The following is a 20,844-nucleotide window of genomic DNA, read 5'->3' as shown; positions in this document are numbered from 1 at the left end:
GGGAAAGAGCATAAATTTTGGCTATCAATAAAAATAAATAGCATAAATTTTGGAGAGAAAAAGAATATAAGGGTAAAATTAGAACACATGACATAGAAAATTTTAAAATATGATATTTTAACTCATGGTATTTACCGAAAATGGTTTAACAAATTGGCCTATATGGTATAATTTGCCTTTTTTTTATCTTCATTTTTATACTCTCCATTTTATGGTTATTCAAAAATCATAATATTATACTATACATTCCGGAATGTATCACATTTATACTTTCATATTTGAAAGTATGCTCACTTTTTATATTTTTCTTGGTTAGTTTTCAATTTTGATTATAAAAAAGACCTAAAAATCTTAGAACCAAAAAATAAAAATAAAAATAAAAATAAAAAAACTTTGAGAAAAATAAAAAATTAAAATAATATAAAGGACATTTACGTCAATTTCATAGTCAAAATCAACATTTTACTAGAAAAAGGTAAAACTTAGTTTCCATTTGAAATGTAAAGGTATAAATCTGATACAATTCAAAATATTGTATATGATTTTTTCAAGGTCAAAATACAGGATATAAAAATGGAAAAAAAAAAAAAAAAAAAAAAACTTTATGTAATTTTATCATGTGCAAAATTATAACTAAAATAAATGTGAAATTATAAATGCTTAAAAGTCAATTGCATTTGAAATTTTAATTTATAATCCTGTTTGATGCAGGCAGTGTTCAAGGCAAAGCCATAAATCCCTTTATCTGGTTAGACGTACTTTCCATGAAGATTTTTTTTTTTTTTTTTTTTTTTTTATGGCTAGACATTGTACAATGACAACAGGTCTTCAAATTTGTGATGCACTTCACACTTTTTGAGGCATTACTTTTAAACACTAAGAGGACGTTTGGTTTATGTATTCAGAATCATAATTTAAAATTATTCTCATTTTACGTGTATTTTTTGTGAGAGAAAATACTGTAAAGAACCATGAATTATGATTCAGAATCATGGATGAATATAAGAAACAAACATCCCATGTTTAATTCTAAAAAGACATTTTGATTCACCGTATATCATCCATAATTCAAAGCATCTATTAAATCATTCAATGTAAATATAAGTCGATAGTCTATTTATAGCATGGAATATGTACATATTTGTTTCCTTAGAATCAGCTTTGTAATTGTATATACACGCACTGAGTTAGAAAATAATATAGCAAAAAACTATTCGTCGTTTACATTCATCATTTTGGGAAAACAACGAGCACCACATTTTTGGTATCCTTTGTTTCTTAAATTCTGAAGGCCATACACCCAAATCCAATATGATTAACATAGCGCTATCATATGACATATTTTTAGAACCATATCTATATACAGACATAATTCTAACACCATACAGGTTATCATCGAATAGTCAAAGAACCGGAAGTTCAAGCTCCATCCTTACTCTTCTCAGAAAGCATATAGTATTAACATTGAGTTCTCCATATCCACACATAACTATTCATCAGAATTTCTTATCTGACAATACTTGAAAGACGAAAGCATTCTACACCAATAGAATGAATAATACTGAATTTTCTCCTATAAGATTCCAAACAAGGTGAAATTTTTTCCCCTTCTTTATTTTTTTTTTCTTTTTTCCTTCAATATTTAAGCTTATAGTGTTGGGAATGATGTCTTTGAGATATAATATGATATTTATTTAATAAAAGAGTTTATTCGTTATTTTATGTGCATATATTATTGAATATTTTATGAATATTATTAAAAATTTCATGATTATTTATGTGATTTTAAATATTGTATATAAGTATTATATACGAGAGGATAATATTTAAGGATAATAATAATAAAAAAGTTGAGAATGATGTCATAAAAGCATGATATGTAATATAATATTTATTATTTATTTAATAAAAGAGTTTATTCATTATTTTACTAAAAATTCTATGATTATTTATGTGACCTTAAATATTGCATATAAGTGTTATATGTAAGATGATAATAATCAAAACAATGTTTGTAATGAATTTAATTAAAGTTCGGAATCTTTAATTAAAACATTACTAATACATGTCATTCTCATTTATAATGGAACGGTATTATCCGCACTGTTAATATGACGAGATATTGAATGAGGGTATTACGCATAATGAGATTATGTGGAACATAGACATAGACACAATATGAATTTTTGATAATTTATAGAAATTCTAATTGAGTCTACCGATGATTATATATAGAATTATCTTAATCTTAAGTTATTAACATACTCATATTTATAGATTTGTGTTTTTTGATTTACTCGGTACGGATTCCGTTCTTGTATTTTGGAGACATGATGAAGCGAGCAGCCGGGAATGTTGTTGTATGAGATGAAATTCATTCATTCTTGAAAAAGAGTAGATAAATAATTCTCTTGAGCGTTGATTCGGTACTTGGACCAGTAGAAGCTCCGATTCATAAATTTGTTTTATGAATCACTGTCCATTAGAGAATCAATGGTATTCAAGGATAAAGATGTAATTAGAGAGGTTAACGGATTTCACCTAGATCTAATTATGAATTATTTATGGAGTATTGATATATATGCAATAACTATATCAAATGGACACTTACAGTTTAGAAGTAATTTATGTCTATAATTACGAGAGTACAATTATAAGTTTATAGTGGAATAACTTTTAAAATTAATAGAATTAATTAATTAATTAAAAAGTTTAATTAATTATTAATTTTATTGGGGCTTAGAATTATAGGTTCATGAGTCCCCGCGTCATCCTTATCAAAGCAAAATGAGAATTTTAGAGTTTTAGAATTCTAAAATAAAACACTCAAGAATAATTAATTGAGAATTAATTATAAATTAAATAATGTGATTATTTAAATTTGAATTTTAGAACACACATGTGGAAGGATCCACATGGTGTACATGCCCAGCATTGTGAGAATTCATTTGAGATTCAGTTGTTTGCTCTCTAAGTTATCCAATTGACTTATTTGATAAGTTGTCCGATTGAAATTTAAATTAAATTAAGTTTGGCTTTAATTGGAATTTGAATTCGAGTCAAAATTGAACTGCATGATAAAGGACAATATTTTTCCTTTTCTAACTGTAATTTACGTCAACCACAGGGGATATTTTCTTGTGGTGGCCGGCCCTATAGGATATGAGAGAGAGGGGATTTTGTTTCTAAAATAAAATAGGAGTGGAAGATAATTATCAAACTTTATCTTAGAGATAAAGTTTAGAATTTTTCTGGGAGTCTGAAAACCACTCTATAAATAGGAGATTGCAGAAAATTGGAGAACACAATTTTTGCTCTCCCTAGCTTAGTGGTCGCTTTTATAGAGTGAAAAAATAAATAAAATCTTCTCCTCAATTCCACGTCTTTCATGTGTTGGTATTTGTAGAAAACTTAAGTGTTTGAGTGCTAATCCCGTTTGTTTTAGGTGTGCCCACACACGTCTTCGTAGATTCGAGAAATTGACGGGGAAGATTCAAAAATTCTAAATAAGCTTGGAGCGAGGAACGTTCGAGGTAAATAACTCAAGTTATCGACCTAATCATTCGCTAGGTAAATTTATTTATAAATTAATTTGATTAGTTTATTCGTGCATAAATTAATATATTCTATAGAGTATATCAAAAGTTTATTAAAATTTTTGTTATACACGATCTACTAGATACACACTTACACATAGAAAATCATTTTTAAAATCAACATATAGTACATAGATTCCCAACAACCTTTCTCTTCTCTTCTAGATAAATGGGCAAACAAGAAGGGTATATATTCCCAATCATTAATGCTCCATTCGTTTCAAGAGTTCTGGTCTAGTTTATGATCATGGTTCTTAGTTTATTACAGTATTTTTCTTTCACAAAACTTTAAAATTTCAAAAATCAAACTCATGAACTATGATTTTGAACCTATAAACTAAACATCACCTAAAGCGTCACTATGTAAGTTGTCAAAAACCAGTCATCTTGATAAAAAAGACCCCTTTGGCTTGGAAGCTGACTGCCTTTGCGTAAATCCAAGAGGATGTGAAGAACTAAGCAAGTAGATTAATCTAACTGCCTTATCAAGGGAGCAAGTGAAAAAGCTTTCTTTTAGGACAAAGCATTGAAGCTCGCCGATGTAAATGTGATTTGAGACAACATGTGGAGGAATCTTGAAGTTGAGATTAATTTTTTCTCATTATAGTGTTTGTATGTAATATCTATGATGGAACGTAGCCGAGACAATACAGCGTTCCTACTCATTTAAACAACTTGAACAACATTGAAATCAAGGTTTAATTCCTAGCACTTTTCATTGATTGACATGAAGTATGGTACTTTTTACAGTACGCCAAAAGGTATATTCTAAGCTCCTTAATGACAAAATTGACTGGTATAAGTTCACTATGAGTCGGTTTTCCCATGATATCAAGTCTATGTTGATAATAATAATAATAAGACATATCATAAAATCGAGATGAATCAACGGGATTTTATACAAAAGTTGAGAAAGAGTTAGGTAAATTAATCAAGACACTTCGATTAGATTGAGGTGCTGAATATCTCGACTAAAAGTTTCGAGATTACTTAACTGAAGAACGTGTATTGTTACGAAAAATAAGAATGCAAGTGTACGTATCGTTGTCGAGTAATAAAATTCGTGATTATGAGTATCGTTCCTACGAGAATTGATTGATACTATCTACTAAAATTGTGTCTAACTTTTAACTTTATTTGAACAATCGTGAAAATTTAAAACGGAAATTAAAACAAAAATAATTAAATTAAAAATGAACGCATAATAATAACAGATGAAAATCAATATAAACAAACTCTAAGATTTCCGATTTCACCGAACCAATTCACCTTGAATTATCTATCTAATCAGTCTCAAATTATTCTCCTAGTTGACAATCTAAAATCCTTAATTTATTCAATGCTCCCTTTCGAGTTACATCAAAAATCCTGTAATTGCTAACTCACTATATTCCTATGTGAATTACAACAATTACCAAGTCATTAAGATTAATGGATTTTCACTTAGCTACCACACAAGTTATGCAAGTATATTCCTATTTCACATGCAACCTATGGCATTCAACACAATGATCTTGACACATAATTTTCTTTCCAGTTCTATTATGATTAACAAGTCTTCTAATTAGTGACGAATTAATTAAAAGCATTAAGAACAGTGTAGAATACTCATCTAGAGAAAACAATTCTTCGACTAATCAAGAACTTATGGTCCAACTACATCATAACCGTAGAATGAAAATTTAGGTATGAAAATTTAGAAGACAAAATTAAAAACATCATAACAATTGTTGTAAATATAAGAGAAGAGGTAAAGAAGAAACTGATTGTCGAATCAATGTCAAATCCATCTCGGGTTGAGCCGTTCTATCCTTTGCTTTCTTGTGTCCTCTCCTCGCTTCTCCAATGCCAAAAGATCCCCTAAAATTGCCCTAAGTACGGATATTTTTTCCTTTTAAGTCATAGGGGAAAAAAATCAGAAACGAAAAATACTTGATCAGCAGCTTTCTTTGAAGTGACGCCGCGGCTTTGCTTGAGTCATAAATTAATGTAGTTTATAGACCGTTGCATCATAAATTAATGTAATAGGTCTCTTAATTATTTAATTTTTTTCCCTTTTTTCTTGGAATGGATTCACTAAATAAATAGGTTCCTTGATGTAGATGGTAGATCTTTTCTTGAATTTTATATTACGTGTTTTTCTTAAAGATTTTTTTAAAAAAATTTGTTCAGTTAATGGGTTCTTTAAGGTTTGTGTTTAATTTTTTTTTTTTAAAAAAGAGTAAAATAAAATAAATGACTTGAACGTGTTTAGATTTAAAAATACTATATATGTATAAAGTATAAACATATTTTATATCGAACACTTCCATCTAAGTTAAATATTAAGGTATAAACATGTTTTATGTCGAGTACTTTCATCTAGGTTAAATATTAAGGGAAAAATTAACAAAATGTATTACATTACACAGATTAAATCCTCATTTTTTCCATTTTTATACTTTAATCAACTAATGTTTTAAGAATGAGTGCCTAACTAACATTTTTAGAAGGGAATGCATTCAATAAACCCCAAATATCATAGATAATTAGCAATTTAATAGTTATATCAACATTTTCGTTTAAAAAACTAATAAAATCAAGATGGAGTAGGAAAAGTTGGAGACATATCATAATTCTGGGGCACAACAAGTACATTTTAAAATTTATGGGGCATATTGACTCAAGTAACAAAGTAAAGAGGGCTTTTAATAGCACTTCAGTTAAAAAACCTAACGGAGTTAGACTCAGGAGGCGTGTTGATACAAGTAACAAAGTTTACGAGGCACAACATGCACATTTTAAAGTTCAGGGGGTATGTTGACACAAGTGAAAAAGCTCATGGGGAATTTATAAAGTCCCTGTTTGATTCACTGGTATAGTTCAATTTAACTCTGTTTGAACGACGATCACAATTTGGATTCATGTTTAGTAAGCACGCAGTTCGAATTATATTCATCGTTTGAACTGAGTTAAATTGTCCAACTTAAAGTTTAACTCCCCTTAAAGTTTAATTGTCCTTAAAATTTAACTGTTCAAACTATTTTTAAACAGTAAAAAGGAACCCACTCTCTCTGCTTTTCACACACACCAAATATAAATATAAATTTTATTCTCTATTTAGATTAAAATTTTAACTGCACATCCAAATGCTAATTCAAATTACAATTTACACAATTTAAATTTTTCTGTTCAAATCAATAAAATTCAAACCAACAAACTAAACGGGTTGAAAATTTATCATTTTATCTAACTCTTTCTCCTTCCTATCAAACTTCATAAAGGTCCTCTCCATTCCTCACATTCTTTGTAAAAGTTGTCTAAAAAAAAAGGATTTTTGGCACAATTGACCCCTGAACTTGTCATGGTTAAGCCAATTGCCCCTTAAACTTTTAATTTTAGTAAGTTTTCTCCCAAATTTGTAAATTTGTTAAAATATGTCCCATTTAGCTAAATTTGTTTAAATTTTTTTATTAGATTTAAGGGATTAAAAGTTGAGATATTGAAAGATTTGTATTATATTTAAATTAGAATGTTAAAATTTTTTACTGAACATACTTTTTTGACACTAATTTAACACAATTATCGTCAAAATAAAGTATATTGTAATAATTTTATAAATTAAGGAGGTAATTTATTAACATTTTAAGGGTAATTTGTTAAAATACCATAAATTTAGAGAGCAAATGTGTTAAAAATAAAAAAAAAATCTTAAACTGTTAATCCGTACTAAAAAAAACCGAAAAGGAAAGGTCAAAACTCAAAGTGCCTGTTTGTTCCGTTTCTAAAAACATTTTTTACGTTTTTCAAGAATAAAAAAATAAAAATGCTCTGACAACTCTGTTTGGCATTGTATTTCTTGAAAAACAGAAAATGAAAACGTTTTTTACTTGTTTCCAAAAAGTGAGAAAAATGAAAACGATTCATGATCGTTTTCATTTTCATTTTCCCCATCTCATTCTTGTTTCATTTCCTTCTCAGTCTTTCCCCGAGTCCACCCCCAACTCTTCTCCGATCTCCCTCAACCCCTCCTCTTCTTCGATCTCCTCTCCGATCTCCCTCGACCCCCTCGACCCCCCCTCTTCTCACCTGCAATTTCATCCAGGAGAAGAAGTCCCTGGCTTGCTTCCATCCCTTCTGCTCCTTCAAAACGACACACATCTCCCTAAAGCTGAGCTTCCCAACAAACGACGCCATCACCATTCTCATGTCGTACTCCCCCTCCGCCCTTTGCGAGAGTGTCCTCACGCGCTTGACGGCGGCGACCACGTGGCGGCCGTAGAGGTGGCCGTTGCGGTCGTCGTGGAGGTATTGCACCATTTGCTCGGGGGTCCGCTTGATCCACCTAGGGGTCTGTGCCTGCGGGCCCTGGTTGCGGCGGAGGGCGGCGAGGTACCTGGCCTTGGCCTTCATTATGCGGCGGGCGTTGTCGTCGGAGAGAGGGTTCTTAGGGTTCTTCGACTTCGGCTTCGGCTTGAGAGGGTCGCCGGAGGGAGGAATCCAGGGGTCCGGCGTCACCGCCGATGAGGAGCGAATTCGGAGTCGGATTCCGGTTTGGGTGGGTATTGGTGTGGTGTTGGGATTGGGAGGAAGAAGTGGTGTGGTGTTGGAGAGGAAGGAGGATTTGAAGGACTCCATTAACAGAGTCAGATAGAGAACAAGTGAGAGTAGCAGAAAGAAGATGCAAGCAAAGCAGGTGCAGATTTTATTTGTGGAGGGAAGGACGAGGGAAAAAACGACAGATAATATTCTTGTTACTTTAGGAGTTTTTTTTTTTTTTTGGCATTTCTTTTTGTTCATATAAATGTAAATTTAAAAATTAAAGAAATTGAGGGAGATTTCATATAAATGAAAACTGAAAACACAATTACATATTCTTAAAAATTAAATCATATTCTTATTTAAAATATAATTATATATTTTTAAAAATTAAGTCACTAAACACAGTTTTAATTTTTTTTAAATTAAAAATAATTTTAAAATAAAATTATTAAACATATTTTTAAAAATAATTTTAAAATAAAAATATTTTTATTTTTATTTTTATATAAAAAATAAAATTATTTTAAAACGAATTTTAAACGGCACACAAAATCCCCATCTTTGCGAAAGGTTTATCCCCTTCTCAGCGAGGTCTTGTAAAAATGATTCAATAGAAAAATTTTATCAGTAAAATAACTTTTAAACAAATTTTGTTTATGAAATCACTATCACTTAAAAAAAACGATTCGGTAGTCTTATTCATAAAAGATAAAGAATGTCATTTTATCAATAAAATAAAGTTCATTTTGTCAATTTCTTAGAATTTCTCCTTCCCAGTTCCACCATACCTCCAACTGTCGAAACTCCTCCGACTCCACTGTCCACTCCAATGGCGACAATGCTCAACCTCACTAACCCGAAGGAGCCGCTCCGAGCCGGAAACTCGGTCCTTTGCAGCAGCAGCAGCAAGAGCACCGCCAAGTCCCGGAACGACTTGGCCTTCGAGGAGAGGAAGCGCGTCTCCGTCGACTACGACCGCGGCACGCATGATGTCTCCACTCGCCTCCCCGGCCTCCGCAAGGCCGACATCCCCAAACGGCACCGTTTGCAGGTCCAAAACGACCGCTTCCAGAAGGACTGGACCATCTCCGAGGTCGCCGACCGGGTTTCCGACCTCCGCCGGTGGGACGACGTCGACGGATTGCTCAATTGCTGGATCGGACGGTTCGCCAGGAAGAATTTCCCCCTCCTTATCAGGGTAATTTGGTTAAATGATTTCTTTTTCTTGTTTGGAGTTTGGATGTGAATTGAGAAATGTTAGGGTTTTGGTTGTTCGGATGGTGTAGGAGATGACGAGGAGAGGTTCGCTCGAGCATTGCGTGAGAGTTCTCAGCTGGATGAAGAATCAGAAGAATTATTGTGCTCGGACTGATATTTACAACATGATGATCAGGTTGTGCGCGAGGCATAATCAGACCGATCAAGCTCGCGGCTTGTTCTTCGAGATGCAAGAATGGAGGTTTGTTCTTGATCGTTCGTTAGTTACTTCTGTTAGATCCGTTTTTGGCAATTATTTTATCAAGCTAAATTAATAGATCATGAAAGCAATAAATAAATAAGGAATTGATATCGAAATTCGGTAACCACCCACGTTCACGGGATCACGCCCGAAAATTGAATCATCTACTAATTCTCAACGATTACAAATCCCAATCGGACTTATGCAAATAAAGACTCTTTTTGAATTTGTCGCCGTTGTATAGAATCAACTAGATGGCGTGATTCAGTGAGTGCCACTCGTCTTTAAAATTACACGGCGAAATCCCTTCTGGCAAGTCGCTCTCTCCCAAAAAATGATAAATGATTGAACTCCCGTCAACACTTAAAATCATCTTCTCCCGAAGAATACAAATTCTTCTCCCGAAAAACGTTAATGGGAACTTCTTAAAACATTATGCGTGAGACACAGAAAGCCCACAAATGGCCTAGAGCTGTATTTATAGAACAAGCATTCCTTATCCAATTCACGTTGGCTCAATCCAATTCTATTTCAAATTATATCCACGTGTTTGTGCTCACATTATCTCCACTTTATCATTATCTCCACAATTCTCTCCTTAGATAAGCTCAGAAAATCTTGCACATAATCTCTGCGTTGATTCGTCAATTACACCTCCACATACATGCACAAGCTATATATATATATATATCTAAGACTTTCAAATGAAGGCGGGCCTTGGCACCGTGGTGGGAGCTCTTGCGTTTGCACCCGGGGTCCAAGGTTCGAATCCCGGAAACGGCCTCTTCTTCGGGGGGTAAGGCCGCGTACATATGAGATTGAGCTTTTCTCCAAGCCTGTCATAGTACGGGAGCCTTTTTGGCACTGGGGTCCGCCCTTTATTCTATCTAAGACTTTCAAATACTCGAAGCTATCACTTTATCTCCTCTCCTCATAAATAGCAATCGGATTATGCCACTAGAAATCAAATCCGAATATGCCTTTGAATTCAAATCTGAATCTGCCTTGGGTTGCAAGCAAATATCTTCTTTTCAAAACACAATCCTTATCTCCAACTCATAAAACCGGATCAAATCAGTAACTCCACAAAATTTGAAACTTGAATTCAAATCATCCATCAACTCCAATTCTGAAACTGATCTACAACCTGAATTTATATTGAACCTATTTTTTGAATTTTTTTTAGACATTGCTAATAAATTGCCAACTAATGAAAATACCTAACAATTTCCTTTTTTTTTTTTGCTTTCAAGTTTTTTGCTTTTGACTGGAATGTTGTGCATTGGAGCTTTGAACTTGCTAATGGCATATTAGAATAATTTTCTGTAATTTTTAGTTAATCAGAGAAAATAGGATAGTTTTACGATTATGGCATGTAATTTGAAATTACACTTTCAGTTTTCTCCATTATCGGTTAGTTTATCGGGGTTCCAACAATGTTTTGCTGGCTCTTGATCAAAAAACTGTCTTTTGTACCAGAACTATTTGCTGCCATGGATAAGTAGCAAGGAAAATGGCTGCTATTAATATTTATGTATTTTATTCATGACCCATAAATAATTTTGTTTCCTCTTATCTCTTCATTGTAAGAGAGAATGAACATTCTACCTAGTTTAAGTTAGTTAGGCTGCCATATTGCCTACTTATCAAACTTGAAAAAAAATTCTCATCAGTTATCATTTTGATTTTTTTTTTATTTTTTATTTTTTGGTGCCTGATAAAACATTCTTTCAATCTCTATGGCAGGTGTAAACCTGATGTTGAGACTTATAATGCTCTTATTAATGCACATGGTCGAGCAGGTCAATGGCGTTGGGCCATGAATATCATGGAAGACATGTTACGTGCAGCTGTGTGTATTTATATTCCTCTTCCCTAATCAATATTTAGTGGTCTGACTTGATGTGAGAAACCTTCTATTTTCTTGAGCACTTGGGAATTGTTTTTGCAATATTGCACTTTTGAACGTAGCATCATTAGTTTTGAATTCTCCAATGGAGTAATCACTATGACTTGTATTTATGTGTATATATTGAAGAATTCACTATGACCTGTATTTGTGTGCATATGTATGTTTTATGTTAATATTCTCCATCCTTCAGTTTTTTGTTGCCCAGTTTTAAATGAATTCTTTTAGCAGATTAGATGAATTTTTTTTTAATTGCATTGTTTCGGGGTATGGGATAAAGTACTCTTTGTTTTGATCCACTCTCCTGTTCTTTTACTGCTAATTTCTTTGTGTGTGGAAGTGTGGCGACTAGACTATTTGGCAATTCAAAATCACATCTGCAAGACCTTCATGACTTTATCTTATGTGTGCAGATCCCTCCGAGTCGGTCCACATATAACAACTTAATTAATGCCTGTGGGTCTAGTGGGAATTGGAGAGAAGCTCTTAAAGTTTGCAACAAAATGACAGACAATGGAGTTGGGCCAGATCTTGTGACTCACAACATTATCTTATCTGCCTACAAAACTGGAGCTCAATATTCAAAAGCATCATCTTATTTCGAGCTTATGAAGGGGACAGGCATCCGCCCTGACACAACAACACTTAATATTGTGATACATTGCTTGATAAAGCTCGGACAATATGCAAAAGCAATTGAAATTTTCAATTCCATGAGAAATAGGAAGGCAGAATGTGACCCCGACGTTGTAACATTCACCAGCATCATTCACATGTATTCTGTTTGTGGTCAGATTGAAAATTGTAAGGCTGTGTTTAATACAATGGTGGCAGAAGGATTAAAACCAAACATAATTTCATATAACACATTATTGGGAGCATATGCTTCGCATGGTATGGATAAAGAGGCATTGTCAGTTTTTAATGAGATAAAGCAAAGTGGTTTTCGGCCAGATATTGTGTCTTATACATCTTTACTCAATGCTTATGGAAGATTGAAGCAACCTCAAAAAGCATCGGAAGTATTTGACATGATGAAGAGAGACAAGTGGAAACCAAATCTTGTGAGCTATAATGCCCTAATTGATGCCTATGGATCTAGTGGCTTGTTAGCTCAAGCTGTTGAGGTATTGCGTGAGATGGAACAAAATGGAATTCAACCAAACATCGTTTCAATATGCACCCTTCTGGCTGCTTGTGGACGATGTGGTCAAAAGGTGAACATTGATGCTGTTCTTTCAGCAGCTAAGCTCCGCGGCATCAAGTTGAACACAGTTGCATATAACTCAGCTATTGGGAGCTATATGAATACCGGGGAAAATGAGAGAGCTGTTAGTTTGTATAGATCTATGAGGAAGAAGAAAGTTAAACCAGATTCTGTTACTTACACTCTTTTGATAAGTGGTTGTTGTAGGATGTCAAAATACGATGAGGCACTTGGTTTTTTTGATGAAATGGTGGATTTAAAAATCCCATTGTCTAATGAGGTCTGTTCATCTGCGATATGTGCGTACAGCAAACAGGCAAGTGTTTTGGCTTGAGTTTTTGTCTCTTAATGGACTCTCTTAACTTGAGAGAAATCTTATCTTCTTCTTTCTCTTGCATTATCACAGGGTCGACTTACAAAAGCAGAATCTGTGTTTGACTTGATAAAGGCAGATGGTCTTTGTCCCGACGTAGTGATGTATACCACAATGGTACATGCATATGTTGCTGCAGGTGAGATGTGCTAATATTAAAGTACTTACATGACTAAAGTTTTTTCTACAGAATAGTTTGAATTGATTTTAACACGAATCTATCCATCTCAGAAAATTGGGAGAAGGCTTGTATATTATTCGAAGAAATGGAAACAAATGGTATCCAACCGGACTCCATTGCATGTTCAGCTGTGATGAGAGCTTATAATAGAGGAGGCCAATCGTCCAAAGTTCTAATCCTGGTAGAACACATGAGAGAAAAAGGAATCCCTTTCAATGATTCCATTTTGTTTGAAATTATATCTGCCTGTAGCCTGTAAGCTCCCCTTCATTCTTTGTGTAAAATTGATGAAGATCTTTTCTAACTCCTAAAATGTATAAGAAACTGAACACTGAACTTTTGTGTCAGATTACGAGATTGGAGGACAACCATTGACCTCATTAAGTTGATGGAGCCCTCACTTCCAGTAGTTTCAATAGCCGTTATTAACCAGCTCCTCCATTTTCTTGGAAGAAGTGGGAAGGTTGAAACTATGATGAAGGTAGTTGAAAAGTTTTTCACGTCTATGATTTATTAAGTTTGCTTCTTTTTTTTCACCATTTTTAACATGAAAAAAAAAAAAGAGAAAATATTGCGCACCTTAGGCTAAATATAGTGCCAACACTGAAATGCTCTCAACTATTATTAGTTATTAAGTATTTTTAAACTTATTACTTATTATTTTCTTCTCTCTCCACGTTTATGCAGCTGTTTTACAAGATAGTCGCATCTGGTGCTGAAATTAATATGAGTACTTATTCAATTTTATTGAAAAATCTTCTGTCTTCTGGAAATTGGAGAAAATATATTGAGGTAACCAATAAGTTCTGAATAGTTCATTCTTCATGTATCTTTTCTCCTTCAGAAGATGTAGATTCATAGAAGTGTATTGTATTAGTTGTTCTTGATTGCAAATATGTTGTCCAAGTATCTGCAAATGACAAGAATTTTGACTCGTACAAGTACTTAAAATTTGTGAACTCAAGCCCTCGCCACCCCTTTTCCAGGTGCTCCAATGGATGGAGGATGCGGGAATTCAACCTTCAAATGGCATGTTTCTTGACATATCGACTTATGCACAAAAAAGTGGCGGAGCTGAATACGCTGCTATAATAAAAGAGAGACTTGGTAAGCAGATTCAAATTTCCTTTGAAACGAGTATTTTGTCGTAAGTTGTATGCATTCCTTTATAACCAATATACATGACATATTTGACCTGCCATCTGGTCTTTTATTTTCTCTGTGGGGCGTCTCTCCCCGCATCGATATTATTTGTAATAACTGTTCCCTTTTAACTTGTCAGAACATTCTTATATCTAAATTTGGCTTAATTGCTTTGTATAAATTTGCAAACAATCTTGTTTAAGTGTGGCTTGTATTTGCGTTTCTTTTTATCACTTCTAGACGAATAATTTCTTCGAGTAATCAACTTTCGCAGAATCCTTGAAGAGAAAAACAGTGGACCAAGGCTCGACTTCGAAGCTGTGTGATTCTTCGTGTCTCCCTCTCAATTGATCTGTTGGAACGAACCTGCAGTATCACGACCTTGTGGAGCCAGCAATGGCTACTATTTAACAAGTTGCAGATTGCACTTTGGTAACGATAACCGAGGCATGATTCTAGAGCTTGGAGTTTCGATATCCTGGACGCGGAAACACCTTGTTTTGAGTATGTATTTGAACTGACCAATTCAAGGCTCCTATGCAGGAGATGAAGCACAATCTGTACAGCATTACAGCTTATAACGCCTATGAGGGGTGAAAAGGGAAAATAATTTCTAAATTTTGATTTTTAAAATGCGGATAGTTGGTGTAACCACACTGACTCTTGCTAAGTAGGTTTACTTGTACATTTTTTAAATATAAATAAACCCAAGAAAAGTGACTTTTCTTTGGATTTTACTTCTTTAATTTTTTTTTTTTTTTTGGTACAAAAGATTAGGCTTGTCGACTTTTAACTGTACACTGCTAAAACGACATGTCGTCCAGTGGTTACCAGCATGTTCATGTCATGCTTATTCATATAGAAAAACACGCCAGCCTCATTCTAATCTTCCTCATGAAGAGCCATGTCGTACACATCCTTTAACAGCGTTTTTCTTCTAGTAGAATTTTTTAAAAAAATAAAAAAAAAAAAAAAAAAAAAAAAAAAAAAAAACTATAACCTGTGAAAAAAAAAAAATCTAAAACATGGTTAGATTTTCACCAAAACACCTTGACACAACGTACACTTTTGACAGCATAGATATTATGTTCTTTTCTTAAGATGCCCCTTTGTCATTATGATCTACACATAATTTTTTTCTCTCTATATATATATATATATATATATATATTTTTTTTTTAGGGAGTATGATTATGATGATTATAAGGTTGAAACGTTGCCAAAACATTCCAAAAAGAAAATAAAATTCGCTGACAGGTAAACCGGTAAAGCACCGTTGGGAGACATGTGGTGTTGGCCCTCCACATGCTCAATGCTCAATGCTCATTGCTCATTGCTCCTTCCTTATTGCCTCCCCAGGTACAAACTCACAAACTTTTCAAATAATACATGTCTAAATTACTAAACTACCCTTCCATCCCTCCTAGCCGTTACGCCCTTTGTAGACCCCTTAAAACCTTCAACTTTCCCTCTCCCCCTTTCGAACAAGAACAGGGGCAGAAGAGTAAATTCGCACCAACCCCCTCCTTCTCTGTAGTTTTCCTCTCCACAGTGAAATCCTTAAAAAACAACTCGAAACTACTCTCTCTCTCTCTCTCTCTCTCTCGAAAAGAGTTCCGATTTCCTCTCTCTAGTTTGGTTAGGGTTTTTGAATTCGTGAGTGAGTGATTGAGGTCTTCCATGGCTTCGTCTTCCTCTGATCCTGGTCTAAAGCCTGAATCTAACGGCGGCGGCGGCGGCGGCGGCGGAGGTGGAGGCGGAGGAGGAGGTGAGAGTTCGGAAGCTGCGATGGCGAACGATCAGATTTTGCTGTACAGAGGACTGAAGAAAGCGAAGAAAGAGAGGGGGTGTACGGCCAAGGAAAGGATCAGCAAAATGCCTCCCTGCGCCGCCGGGAAGCGCAGCTCCATTTACCGCGGAGTCACCAGGTATGGAGTTCGGAATTGCCTGCTTGGTTACTGAGAAAATGATTGATTTGGATAAGCTTTAGTTAGGTTAGAAATGGCAGTGATTTAGCTGCACTGTTAGTGTAAAACACTAGAATTCGGTTGTTTTCCATCCAATTCACCAAAGAGAGTTTTTTTTTTTTTTTTTTTTTTTTTTTTTTTTTTTTTTTTGCTTTATGAGCGTAATTTCGATGGAAATTTAGGCATAGATGGACGGGACGTTACGAAGCTCACCTTTGGGATAAAAGTACCTGGAATCAGAACCAGAATAAGAAGGGAAAGCAAGGTTTGATTCTCTCTCTTCTCTCTCTCTCTCTCTCTCTAGAGTTAGGCTAACAATAACGCTTGTATGAATGCTACAAGTCTATAACATGTAATTCTTATATAGTTGTTTATGCAAATGCTGATAAGTTTGATTCTTTTGTTTCATGGAATGCCCGGCCCGCGACTGAAACCTGCCAGTATACTTGGGTATGTTGGTACATTTTTTAGTTCTGTTTATATATATATGTGTGTGTGTGTGTGTGTGTGTGTGTGTGTGTGTGTATTACGAATTTGTATTTCTGTTGTAATATTTTGCATTGACTAGCATTGAATAGCATATTATTTACAGGGGCTTATGATGATGAGGAGGCTGCAGCAAGAGCATATGATCTTGCTGCGTTGAAATATTGGGGCCCCGGAACTCTCATTAACTTTCCAGTGAGATTGTCTATTTTCTTATTATTTCCTTTTTTTTATATATATTTTTACAATTGAGAATCACTTTTCCCTTATTAAATTCAGCTGTTTGTACAAGAGTCTGTTCCTCTTTTTCATTTGTTGTGAATTGATATTGCCGGACCCATTGGTTCCATTTCCCATTTTGAATTTTACGTATGTACATAAAGGGGCTCTTTTTTTTATTTCGCAGTTTTATTATTTAATTTTGTTTGATTTGTGGTAATGCTCTTAAGGACGTTGACGATGTGGTGCAGGTCACAGATTACACAAGGGATCTTGAAGAGATGCAGAACGTATCGCGAGAGGAATACCTTGCGTCTCTTAGAAGGTGTGTATATATTTCACTAAATATTTTTAAGCTGAAACTATGCCATAACTTATAGTAGATACTCTTTGCAGAAAGAGCAGTGGTTTCTCGAGAGGTATCTCTAAATACCGTGGGCTTCCGAGGTATGTTTTTTTATGTAAATTAACACTGCTTGTGTATCTATTACTGGTTAATATTGCTGTTGTGCTTGTATGTTGTTCTCAATATCTGTTGCTGTTACAATGCAGTCGGTGGGAACTGTCATTTGGTCGTATGGCTGGATCTGAGTATTTCAGTGGCATGCATTATGGTAAGTTATAATAAGATTATAAAATTCGAGTGACTTTTTTTTCCAGAAATTATAGTCTTACAATATGAAAGCCTCCACGTTGAACATAAATTTTTTCAACAAGTGGCTGCCACTTAAGATTCGTATTACCTCCAATTTGATTATGTAAATCATTTAAAGGTACAGGTGAGGATCCAGCTACAGAGAATGAATTTATGGGTAGTCTATGTTTTGAAAGAAAGATGGACTTAACAAATTGTATCAAGTGGTGGGGCCCAAACAAAAACCGTCAAGGGGATGCTAGTGTTAAATCATCAGAGGAAACTAAACATGGTTGTGCTGGGGATATTGGAAGTGAACTTAAGACATTAGAATGGGCAGTCCAGCCGACGGAACCCTACCAGATGCCTCGTTTAGGTGTGTCTCCTGAAGGGAAACAACATAAAGGTTCGAAAGTGTCTGCCTTGAGCATCTTGTCCCGATCAGCAGCCTATAAGAGCTTGCAAGAGAAAGCATCGAAGAAACAAGAGAGCAATGTGGATAATGATGAGAACAAAAATAAAAATACTATTAACCAAATGGACTATGGCAAGGCTGTCGAGAAATCTACAAGTCATGATGGTGGAAATGAGAGGCTTGGAGTAGGATTAGGAATGACTGGAGGGTTGTCTCTCCAGAGAAATATGTTCCCATTGACTCCTCTTTTGTCTGCACCGTTGCTAACCAACTATAACACCATTGATCCGTTAGTAGACCCCATTCTTTGGACATCTCTTGCTCCGGTTCTTCCAAGTGGAATTTCTCATCCAGCTGAGGTTGGTATATATCCGAGTCTCTTTCTCAATTTTCCAAGGATGCCTAATTAATTCTATAAGATTATGCAACAGATGTATCATTATCGAAATTTAATCATGAAAGAGAATATTAAGAAAAGAAACATAGTCGATATACTTGTTTTGTTCATGCGTCAGAGCTATGAATTGGCTCCTTGCTACTAAAGACATTTTCATTTTTCTAATATGTTGATATAGATTACTAGGCATGTATTTGGAGCTGGTTTTTTAATGAGTACCCACGTGGCACTGTTTTCTCCTATATCCCAGGGAAGAAACGGAACTGGTTGTGTGATTCTCTTCATTTTCAAACATAGTGTAGCTAAGAGCTAACATATTTCAATATGTTGAGTATTTTTATCGAATTCTATAGTGACATTAGAATTCCATGCTCGGCAACATTTAACAAATTTGTAAGTAATTGTATCTTAACACCAAAAAATACATCAATCACCAACCATAAGCATCTAAAAGCAACCAGATTGCTGACATTAATTGACTCGTTGTTTTAGTCTTTAAATAATAATATTCCGGCCTACTTGTTTACCAAGCATAATGTGTAAGGATTTTTGTTTCAGTATATAAGTTTGTCTTATAGAATCCTTACATGTTGTAATGCAGGTTACGAAGACCGAGACCAGTTCATCTTTCAACTTATATCGGCCAGGGGAGTAATGTCAGTCCCTGTTCCTCTGAAAGTCGGCAAAAAAATACTGATATTTGCTTGCATCACTATGCAGCGAACAACAGGCAGAAAGGGATGGATGGTTTATCATGAGAAATGAAGCTTTAACTTCTTTTGCAGGTTCGTTTTACTGGGGTTATAGAGATCACATAAAAAAGGGTATAGATTTGTAACCTTAGAATGAATGTAAGTAAAAAACAAAATTATGTATCCTGATATTTAGCTGATAAGTGATATCCCACGTTTTGTACATTGAGTTTGTGCCTGACGAGTCCAATGTAAAACTATTTTGCTGAATGAGGAAAGAGATGAAATTCTGCCTGAATAGCTGATGCCCCACGTTTTGTACATTTTAGTTATGCATGTACAGAGATTAGTTTCGCAACAATAATGTCTTCATTTTTCTTTTGCATGTCTCATGCTCTCATTTGGTATTTTATTTTTATGTACAATTAGTAACAATTAGTAGTTTCCGTCGGACTGATACATCTATAACTTCTTTTTTTTTTCTTTTTTTTTTTACGGAACTTGAATTCTTGAATTATCGTTGAGAAAAAAGGTGAAAAGAACGTTCTTCACTGTGCTTGTCATTTTTTTGCTCAAGGTATTATATTTGTTCTCTGCTAAACATTGTAGAAAGAATTTTGTCGTAGATTGCAACTTGCGGCTTTGTTGTACTTCATCTTTTCTAGCTCTCTGATGTAAGTTTTTCCTTCAAAAGAAAAAAAAAAATCTCCCAAAGAAAATCTATGGTAAAAAACAGTTAATTTATTTGAACTCTCTAGCTTGCTCCATTTTCTATAAACTTTGCCCCAAAGAGTTGTTGGACTATTCTATAGTCCATGAGCTAAATTTAGCTCGAATGTTAAGTGGGGCGGGAGGGAATTTTTTTTTCCCCCCCTTGAAAAGGACCCCTTAAAATGCATGGGTATTGAATTTTACCTTTCACACTTGATCAATACCATTTACTTAAAGAACTAAATTAGTCAAAAGAGTATTGATTAAGAATAAAGAGTAAAAATCTTAGAATATTATATTTATTATTTTTTTTTTTAAGACCAAGCCCTTTATGGATATAAGAGGAATTATTTAGTGAACGATACACCCGTCTAATAGAAAGTTAATATATGGGTATTTTTTCTATAGCATCGTTATGTAATTAAGTTTCTCTTTGCTAGTGTGTTTTACATTTATTGTTTAGTTGAAATCCTCACAAATGTTCCACCTATAATTTTTTTTAACAAAATTTTTGATTAACACTATTTTTAATCATTTATAAAATTATTTTATACATAATTTAGATTAGTTTAGAAAATTTAAACAATGATGGCCAGTAATGGTGTGATTCTTTCCCATCGTGAATTACATGTTTTACCCCGTAATCACTAAACCTCCTAATTCTACCATTTTAAAAAACTCTATCCCTTTCATTTATATGAGATATTTTCATCATAAATTGAAAAGACTAAAATACTCTTAAGTTATGGATTATAACCTGATGGATCATACTATGCTGACGTCAGTGACTGGAGGTCGGCGGCCGGTGTAATCTGTCAGGTTATAGATCATAACATGTCAGGTCATAGCCGGAGAGCCGCCGGTGGCTGATGTAATCTGTCAAGTTATGGATCATAACCTGTCAGGATATGGTCGGAGACCAGCAGGTGGCTGA

The 20,844-nt window shown here is 34.3% G+C and overlaps 2 protein-coding genes across 3 annotated transcripts; both read left to right on the top strand.

Annotated features, from left to right (window-relative positions):
* The first annotated feature begins 8,840 nt into the window (after positions 1–8,840).
* Positions 8,841–15,086, top strand: LOC21399061 (pentatricopeptide repeat-containing protein At2g41720). The gene is made up of 10 exons (XM_024171464.1): positions 8,841–9,315; positions 9,404–9,576; positions 11,323–11,428; positions 11,899–13,008; positions 13,099–13,204; positions 13,297–13,501; positions 13,595–13,727; positions 13,934–14,038; positions 14,233–14,353; positions 14,664–15,086. The coding sequence occupies exons 1-10, from the start codon at positions 8,947–8,949 to the stop codon at positions 14,738–14,740; spliced, it is 2,505 nt and encodes an 834-aa protein (XP_024027232.1). The 5' UTR covers positions 8,841–8,946; the 3' UTR covers positions 14,741–15,086.
* Positions 15,087–15,928: 842 nt separating this feature from the next.
* Positions 15,929–19,550, top strand: LOC21399060 (AP2-like ethylene-responsive transcription factor At2g41710). 2 transcript variants are annotated; one of them, XM_024171469.1, is made up of 9 exons: positions 15,929–16,317; positions 16,539–16,621; positions 16,798–16,806; positions 16,949–17,037; positions 17,313–17,386; positions 17,458–17,508; positions 17,614–17,675; positions 17,841–18,469; positions 19,109–19,550. In XM_024171469.1, the coding sequence occupies exons 1-9, from the start codon at positions 16,070–16,072 to the stop codon at positions 19,160–19,162; spliced, it is 1,299 nt and encodes a 432-aa protein (XP_024027237.1). In that variant the 5' UTR covers positions 15,929–16,069; the 3' UTR covers positions 19,163–19,550. The 2 variants fall into 2 exon arrangements, with proteins under 2 accessions (XP_024027237.1, XP_024027236.1); XM_024171468.1 differs by having other exon boundaries at positions 17,835–18,469.
* The last annotated feature ends 1,294 nt before the right edge of the window (positions 19,551–20,844 follow it).

This window comes from Morus notabilis, unplaced genomic scaffold (assembly GCF_000414095.1).
Source record: "Morus notabilis unplaced genomic scaffold, ASM41409v2 Scaffold174, whole genome shotgun sequence".
NCBI lineage: Eukaryota > Viridiplantae > Streptophyta > Magnoliopsida > Rosales > Moraceae > Morus > Morus notabilis.
This window is presented reverse-complemented; position numbering and strand designations above follow the sequence as displayed.

Coding starts and splice junctions, on each gene's coding strand:
- LOC21399061 (XM_024171464.1), top strand. CDS start 8,947: ATGGCGACAATGCTCAACCTCACTAACCCGAAGGAGCCGCTCCGAGCC. Junction 13,502..13,594: donor ATTATATCTGCCTGTAGCCT/GTAAGCTCCCCT, acceptor CTTTTGTGTCAG/ATTACGAGATTGGAGGACAA. Junction 14,039..14,232: donor ATTGGAGAAAATATATTGAG/GTAACCAATAAG, acceptor CCCCTTTTCCAG/GTGCTCCAATGGATGGAGGA.
- LOC21399060 (XM_024171468.1), top strand. CDS start 16,070: ATGGCTTCGTCTTCCTCTGATCCTGGTCTAAAGCCTGAATCTAACGGC. Junction 16,318..16,538: donor ATTTACCGCGGAGTCACCAG/GTATGGAGTTCG, acceptor ATGGAAATTTAG/GCATAGATGGACGGGACGTT. Junction 18,470..19,108: donor GAATTTCTCATCCAGCTGAG/GTTGGTATATAT, acceptor GTTGTAATGCAG/GTTACGAAGACCGAGACCAG.